At 36.5% G+C, this 9331-nt stretch overlaps 1 protein-coding gene across 1 annotated transcript; it reads right to left on the bottom strand.

Annotated features, from left to right (window-relative positions):
* Nucleotides 1–5882: 5882 nt before the first annotated feature.
* On the bottom strand, nucleotides 5883–6872 carry LOC122652329. The gene is given in 1 exon segment (XM_043846039.1): nucleotides 5883–6872. A coding segment is annotated over 1 exon segment (921 nt). The 5' UTR covers nucleotides 6844–6872; the 3' UTR covers nucleotides 5883–5922.
* Between the last annotated feature and the right edge of the window lie 2459 nt (nucleotides 6873–9331).

The following is a 9331-nucleotide window of genomic DNA, read 5'->3' on the forward strand; positions in this document are numbered from 1 at the left end:
TTATGACAAGGACGACAGGAGCAGAGAAGATGGTAAGAGAAATCAACATAGTTACCAAGACGAAGAGGGTATTCAACCCTCTCCAAAGCCTTCTCGATTTCTCATCTTTACTCGAACCCATGGTTGCTGTCAATCTACTTCCTTTCTCTCTCTCTTTATCATCCTTTAACTCAGAAATTGCGGAGTTGCTGGACGGATGGGAGTGATGGAGACACGGATGACACACGAAGCTGGCCGATCAAGATGGAGGCTTCGATTTACTCCCTTTTCAAATCAACGGTTATTACCACTCAAATGGAACTTCGATCAGAAAGGGCATGAAGGATTGAGGGGTTTTGGGGATTTAGGGTTCCAAACCAGAAACTTGAGACTGGGTGTGAAGCTGGGTTGATTCCACGGGAAGAATGAAATTGAGAAGAAGAGAAAGCATGAAGGATTTGGGGGGTTTTGGAGATTTAGGGTTTCAAACCAAAAAAATTTTCCGTATTTCTGTGTTTTGTCCAGTAGTCCTTGTTAATCAATACTTGTTTAATAAATTGTGGTCTTGTAGTTTAAATGTTTGGAAACCTCAATCGAGTTACTCATGGAATAGCCTGCAACTGGGAAGATGAGTTGCAGATTTTTTTTATTTTTATTTTTTTTGTTTTCCTTGCAAGGCCAATTATGTCAGTTCACTCTATATTTTTAACGTTATTAGTCATAAACTGACGGAATGGATTTATTTGTTAACATTTGTATACCTCAAGGGGGTACACAGATTTTTCCAAAACTGAGGGGTAAAATCATATTTTCGTCAAACCTCAGGGGTGGTATGTGTAAATTACCCTTAAATCAATTAGGGCTTAACTTTTGTGAGTTGGTATAGCCCAAGGTTGTTTGCTCACATGTCAAGTTTCATTCCACATAGAACTAACTATGTTGTAAAATAAAAGCTTAAAATTCACTAAAAAATAGTCTTTGTTAAAATATTGAAAACGATACACAACTAAAAAAAAATACAATATATGAGAAGGACATTTGATTGAATTTAACCAAGAAAATCAATAAATAGATAATCTAAACCATGTCTTATCTATCCAACAATTAGAGATGGCACATCACTCTTCAACGTAGCACAATAGGATAAACCAAATGGGAAAACATTCACATCTAGACTATGCAAAGAACTTTTACCACTACAAAAGCAAGTGCGGTCAATATTTCTGATAGCCAAAGGGTATTTGTAGAAGAAAAGGACACAAACTATACTTGAAGCCTTCATGAAGGGGGTAGGTACCCAAGTTCCCTACGGGACAGGTTCCTGCGTGTGAGCGTGCTTATGTGTGTGTGTGTGAGAGAGAGCGAGAGAGAGACACCTGGCCACGGGGGTTATTGGGGTTGGAGGTCCGCCCACTAAGAGAGGATTCGGCTCCTCTCCTGTACGTCAAGCACCCAAGGAGTGCCAAGTATCCAACGATGCTGGGCTGCTGGACACGTTGAGATGCACACTGGACCCATGCTGGCACACATGCCACCCAACAGCCCAGCCTCGATGGATGTGAGAGGAGGCCCATGGGCCACTGGGAGGAGTGGAGAATGTACTTATTGTCTCTAATGCATGTTCAGTGGTATATTCCACTGCATGTAAAGCTAGGGGTGTAAATGAATTGCCGAAATTCAAATCCGTTTCCGTATCTGTTTAGCACTATCCGAATCCGTCCAAAAGCTAAACGGATGCGGATATGGATAGGCTATAGCTATCCAAAAAACTATATTTACATGTAAATGGATAAAATATCCGATCCGTATTCGTGTCCGTATCCATTTAGTACTATTTAAATCCGTCCGATAGCTAATCAGATGCAGATGCAAATATATCACTATCCGAGCAGATCGAATCCGATCCGATTACAGCCTTATGTAAAGCTACCGACTCAACTCAGCCTTACCTATTTCGTTGGGATCATTAAAAAACCATTTTATCTTCCAGGAAACACAAAGGTATTGATTAGTGAACATTTTTATATTCCAGGAAACACAGAGGTATCGATTATTGAACCTTTTCTATTCCAGGAAACACAAAGGTATCCAAATCCAAAATGTACGAAACCTCTTAACTCCAGAGTGGAAAAAGAAAAAAAAGGCATTTGAAGCCACACAGAGGTCTCCAAATCCAAATGGACCAAACCTCCTCCAGCCTCCTCCAGCCTCCAGAGTGAAAAATCTCATTTGAAGTACTAAAACCTTCAAATCCACGGAGACTTTTGTAGTGGAAGTCACGTTACCTTGTCAAAACTTAAAACGTGCACTCAATTATTAAGGTCACCCGATTAGGAATTCAGGGTGATTTTAGTGACCAATTCCCATTACTTTTAGCCTATAAAGTGAAAAAAAAAAAACAAAAAAGAGAACTCAAATTCCAGCGGTTGAGTATCATATTTTGTAGCTTAGCTAACTTTTTTAAGGGGCAATTATGTCACTATCCGTACACAGCCTATCTTTATTAAAACTATCCTACTTTAAACTTTCTTTTATGAAACTACCTGCTTTTAAATTTTTACATCTTTTTTTACCCTCATACTTTTAAATACCCAAATCACCCTTCCTTTTTAACTAGTAATCTGCTAATCTATTTAACCTACCATTCTTCTTTTATTTTTTTTTTTACTATTTTTGTCATTAAAATAGTAAAAAATGAAAGCACTCACCCGCTTCTCTCTCCTATATTTTACTCCATTCTTTTATTTTTTTTGTTTTTTCTTCAATTTTTCTATTTAATTAATTTTTTATTCAACATTTCATCCTCATCGTTCTTCTTCAAACAGATCATGGTTCTAAGTATCGATATCGTATCGCCCATATCGGGAGATACATATTTGCTAGTCACCGATATCGATCCGTGCTGATACCATATCGGTAGCACAGTACTGACAAGGGGTAAAATGATAAAAACTTAATTTTTTAAGGAGATTCAAGGGTAATTTTGTCTGATCCAGGCCGATACCGTATCAGTATTGTATCGGTTTTGCAGGTTACCGATACCCGTTCCAATACCGTGCACTAAAACCATGGAAACAGATCGACTCTCTTCAAGGCACAAGACTTCTCTCTCTTCCTCTTTTTATTCAATTTACCTTTCCGTGTTTTTTATTTTTTATTAACCTATAGCGCAATTCTCGAGCCGTCACTCTTCTTCTCCCTCTTCATATTCGCAGAAGCATAAGACAACCCTCCCTTTCCATTGCAATTGATCTCTACACGACCATCTTTATCTCTCCTCAACCTCACAGCCATGGGATAGAACGACACATGATCAATCATCGGATTGTCTCTGTTTTCTTGGTGATTTCAGCTGAGAATCCATGAAAAATGGATCGGTTTCAAAGAAGGGAACGCACCTGTAACGGAGACGAAGGAGAAGAATTGGATCACTGTGAGGATCAGGTCGATCTGTTCGAAGAAGAACGATGAGGGTGAAATGTTGAATAAAAAATTAATTAAATAGAAGAATTGAAGAAAAAAAAAACCTAATGAAGTAAAAAACGAGAGAGACAAGAAACGGGTGGCTGCTTTCATTTTTTACTATTTTGATGACAAAAATAATAAAAAAAATAGAAGAAGAATGGTAGGTTAAATAGATTAACAGGTTACTAGGTGAAAAGGAAGGGCAATCGGGGTATTTGAAAACATGAGGGTAGAAGGAGATGTAAAAGTTTATAAGCAGGGTAGTTTTAGAAAAGAAGTTTAAGATAGGGTAGTTTTAGTAAATATAGGTTAAGTGTAGGGTAGCGATAGTAATTGCCCCTTTTTAAATTGTTTATCAAAAAAAAAACTTTTTTAATTGAAAAGATCATGGTAAGCCAAGGAGAGGTGAGACACCTAATCGAGATACCTTTATACTTCAAAAAAAATTGAAATATTATTGTCACATTGTTGTTACTTTCCCAAATTTCATGTACTCCTCATTCTACCACTTAAATAAAGAAGACATGCTCTAAATTAATCATATGTCAAATTTTAGAGTCATTCAATTGCATTCCCGTTGTATTTATCCAAGTCAAAAAAAAAAATTTCCTTCGAGTATGTCCATCTACTTGTACTCCAACCATTATTATGCATTCTACCAACTCTAATCAAACACTTTAGATAAGAAAAACCATGAAAATGGGCGGTTCAGATATGTCAAGTGAATTTTAGAAACATAATAAACAATTGTGACACAGATAGCTATCCAAAAAGGTGAGAAGATAAGTATTAATATTATGCAAAACTAAGGTCATGTTTGCAATGCATTTTAGGTCGATAATGCATTCCGAGATGATAATTTTCATTATTTTTGTCATCTCATAATGCATTATTGTAACGAGTTGCTCGTTACTAGTCGGCAGTGGATGCCAAATGAGGTTATAGATTCGTCACAGTCGGCTTGGTTGGAATTCATGAATGCTCCTCCCATTAAATGGCAAGTATTGGTGGGCACTCAAGCTCTACCAATCTTGACATGGGAATCTCCTTTTCAACCTTTTGTAAAGTTGAAAAGTGATGCTTCTTTTCTTGCAAAGGAGAATCGAGGGATGCTGAGTTTTTTAATTAGAGATTATTTGGGGAGATGTATCGTTGCCATTTCTGAACCTTGTTATTTTGAAAATGTTCTGGTGGGAGAGGCCATAGCAATTCGGCAAGGTCTTTTGGAGGCTATTTCGGAAGGCGTCGACAACTTGATTGTGGAGAGTGATAATCAATAGTTGATATCGTATCTCCGGTCTGAGTCTGTCAATTCTAGATTCATTCTCTGTTCTATTGTATATGACATTAGATACCTAGTTAGTTACTTTGAGTCCTGTATTTTTCACTTTATTCCAAGAGTTGCTAATGTTGTAGCAGATGCTCTTGCAAGGAAGGCTTCGTCTGTCGCTCGATGGACATCATGACCTATTTCTGATCCCTGTTTATCTGAACATTTCCAACCAGATCTCAAGAGTGTATCTCGTTTTCCTGAATACATTGGTTCTTTAAAAAAAAAAAAAAAAAAGGCATTATCGACCTAGAATGCATTCCAAGAAAGAATACCAAACACAACTTAAGTTAATTTTACCGAGTATAATATTGCAATATGGTTCACCAATTGGTTTGGCTCCATGCCCAGTTCGTAATGGGCCATTTGGTTTGCTTCATAATTTGCTTAGTACTTTACACGATCAGGGCACATGGTTGTCAATTTCTTGTCTCTCAATGATAGCTGAGAAGAATATTAGAGGAAATGGATGATTGAAATCAAAATTCTGCGATGGAGCTTTTTTTGATGAAATAAAATAAGATTATGGGGCCTTGATCATATGCAAACACTACCATTCTTTATATATATATATTCACACCTAAAGTCATATAAGCAAAGGTGAGAAGAATCCAGGGAATGCTAATTAATTTGATTAGTGGGGTACTAAGCTAATACAAACAACCAGGTTAATGCAGAAAATTAAGGAAAAAGAAAGGCCATCTGCCATTGCTTTCTTTCTTTCTAGAATCTAAAACCACTCCTTGGCTTCTTATTAGAAACAACTCCTTTGTCTTTAACCTCACAAGACAACAAAAAACAACCAAAATTAATTCTGGAACCAAATCAAATCAAGTATATATGTATAAACAAAGACTAAATGGAAGCCATTAAATAAACAAAAGATACCCAAATTTTTTATCATTGTAAAAAAATTCATCCAAAAGATTAACAATGAAAGAAGAATGGATACCTGCTATTCTGTCCCCTAAACCTTTGACATCTTCTTCTTCTTCTTCCCTGTTTAGTCTACTGCAAATGCTCACTATTCAAAACCCCATAATCAATTCTAATCATAATTTGAGTGTTAAACAGATAAAAAGACCAAAGCTAAGATATGATTTGTCAAACTCTGGAATCCTTCATTCTTCACATAATTGCATTCAATTTCACAACTTGATCACACAGTAATTCAAGAACAAATGTTGAGGGCGTATTAAACCCATGAAAATATGCAAATAGTAAACCAATTCATCACCTAGAAGAAAGAATGCAGATTATTTCTTCTTGTTCTTATCCTTTCCAGTGCTGAATAACGAACCCAAACCAAATAAATTTACAGTTCCTTTGGCAATATAGGGAGGTGGAACATTAAGAACAGGACTAATTCGAACCCCACTGCCGTAAGATCCACCGCCACAATTCTTTTTCAGTGGATGCTTCTGAGACGATGACGATGACGAAGATGAAGAAGAAGAAAATTTTGCTGGCATGGAAGGAGGTTTATGGGATTGATTTTGACTGTCCTTTAACAATGGTTGTCGTTTGGAATTTGATGTTGAACCTGTTGAATTGCTTCGGGATAAAAGCGGTATGGAGCAAATTTGACCATTCCAGCAATTGAAACTATTGCTTCGTCTGAACCGCCAGAAAGATTTCGAGGAGGCCTTTTCTTCCGATTCGGTAGTCATCGCCATGATTTTCTTCAAGCTTTCTTTCTTCGAATCATCACTCGTAGTATTAGTAAGATAAGGTTTAGGAGGAGGCGGAGGCGGAGGCAGAGGTGGCAGAGGACGGATAGGTTGATGGATTTGTTTCGAAAGAGAAGCATTCTCTGTTTTCTCCCTAATTTCACAAGGAAGCATTTTTCCATCGAAGAAGAGATCATCAGCCGAAAATGGTTCTTGTTCGAAGCTTCCGCTGACGCCGAAATCAAAATTGAAGCTTGAATCCAAGAGCGACGCATCTGATCGATGGCTGTATTCTTCGACAGGGACGACATCAGAGTGGCATAGATCATGAGAAAACGAAATTCTTGGACTTATTCCGATCCCAGAACTCTCCGAAGCCGAGCAGAGATCGATCGCCATCTCTAACTACTTCCTTTGATCTTCTTCCTTCGAAACCGAAAAAGAAAAAAAAAAAAAAAGAAAAAAGACAAGGAATGAGAAGCTGTCAAAACCTTTGAAGATCTGAGAGAGATTCAACATTCAGAGATTACAACTCTCTTTCTCTCTCTTCCTTGCGAATTGAAGTAGTTAGCCTTTTCCCTTTTTTTTTTTTCCCCTCCCCTTCAGATGTAAGCAATTATAGTTGAAGGAAAAGAGGGAAATCGGAGAAATGTAAACGAAACAAGCACTGAATCTCTTTTTTTATCTCCCAGATTTTTGGGAGAAACTTGTCTTCGTACTTGCAGAAGAGAATGAGAAACTAAAATAAGGAAATTGGCGGTGAAAAGAGAGAGAGAGAGAGAGAGAGAGAGAGAAAACGGTGCGTTAACGTGGAAACTTTACAGAAAAGGGTCTGTCACGGGAGAGGCGGGAGAAGAGAAAGATGGAGAAGAAAGAAAATAAAATAATAAAGTTGGGGACAGAACTAAACCCTCCATGGAAATTGGGTCCCACAGCTCATGGAAGGTTGTGATCTGTCCCCATTGCTCCCCCATATGGGTAGGTGATCTGAACTCTAGTATGACATACCCCACGCCCCAATTCTCTTAAAGTTTCTACCACTTAAGTCACGAACTGAAGGATACATCAGCCCAACCCCGTTGGATGTCTCATTGGACATTCCCTTGCATTGGGTCCCGAGCCCGACGGCATGGCTGTATCCATCCATGAAGATAGCGTTTGGTTGTCAATACAAAAATTAAAACATTTTCATGTTGGTTTTACCATCTTCGCATCCCCATTTTTGAGTGATTTTGCCTTTATACGATTCTTTATGTGATCCGATACCAGTATTTAAAACCAAGGTTAACCTATTTTTTTAGGATAAGACGATTTTGTTATTTTAACAAATGAATAGATGTATTAAATAAAACAAATGTCAAACTTAGTGGACCATCTCAATATACTCATCACAATGTTTAAGATTCTTTTTCAAAAATTCCTATTTTATAACAATTTTGCCTATTTTAATTACCAAAAAAAATCACTTATCCAAATTTTTTTTTGGTAAAGAGTTTTTTCAAATATAGCAGTTAGTGTTTCTGGTTTGGACATAACATCTATCACATGGTCACTTGGATGGGTCCGAGATTTGTTAGACAAGTAGAGTCAAAGGTCTCTTGCCTACAATTCAAGTCTTAGCCCAAGTGTACCAATCAACCAATAAACATAAAAGCAAAGCAAAACAAACCAAAGGGTTGAAATTTTGGAACTACTAAAAGGGTTTATGGATAAGTTTAAGTGTGATGTTTGAATTTGAGGTTGAAATTTGACATGTGAATAATCTAAATCATTCCACAGGTATCAACAATTAGAATTTTCACGTCTTTTCAAATGCTAAACTAAATGAGTAGTTGTAAACTATTAAAAAAAATGAGTAGTTTCAGCATGCGAAAACCATGAATTCTTTTGCTTTGAAATCCATTACCTCATTTATAACTTGATCAACTCATTTGTAACTACCTTTATAGACCAATTAGTTGGTTTAAAGGCCGATTAACTTGATCTCATTTATGGATCGGTAACAATCAACCGAATATGAACATGTCCATGTCTAACCTATGAGACCTGATTAGCTATCGATGTGGGGTTTTAAATTGATGGGACCAATAATTAGCGATCAATTTTTTATTTTTATTTTTGTGAAAATTGAAATCCCTATAAAAGAGGATGCAGGGATATACATGGGAGAATATATTATTATATTCGAGGCTGAAATTTTATACATGGCCAATCCATGCCATTTTTTAGAACCAAAATCGGTCTGAAATTAAATACATGGTTAGGGCAGGGTCTGTTGATATGGTGCTTACTTGCCTAACTGCAATCATTAGATGAAATCTGGCCACGAGTCATGAGTCATGGCTCAATAAGTCTAAAATTGGTCCATCTTAACGCATACCCTCATGCTTTTTTTTAGGGAGTCCGAATGGACACCAAAATTTATTTATTTTTTTGTTTGATGAAAGTGTAATCACACAAACCACACACCAATCCCATAAGGTTAACGGAGAGCAGACACCAAATTGATATAATCATCTTACCCTGGTTTGCAATAAATTTGCTTCTACCAAAAATAAAATTATCCTAATGAAAATAATTAAAGCAATTTTCTTAAGAGTGTCAATAAATTTGTAATTTTACTATTTTGCCCCTTGTTTTATTCTCAATGCAGTACTAAATATAAGGGTAAAAAAAGAATTTTCAAAAACTTGAAAGTCTTTTAATGCAACATTTAATGTAGTTCCTATGTGAAATGATAGATTTACTCTTATTGAAAAAATTACATTAAATATTTTTAGGAATAAGACAAGGGGCAATTAAGTGAAGGTGTTAAGTTTTAAACACATCTATAAATGTGTCATTTAGACGCTCTTTATGCATACTCCCATAATTAAATATTAGATTT

Source organism: Telopea speciosissima, chromosome 2 (assembly GCF_018873765.1).
Source record: "Telopea speciosissima isolate NSW1024214 ecotype Mountain lineage chromosome 2, Tspe_v1, whole genome shotgun sequence".
NCBI classification, from domain to species: domain Eukaryota; kingdom Viridiplantae; phylum Streptophyta; class Magnoliopsida; order Proteales; family Proteaceae; genus Telopea; species Telopea speciosissima.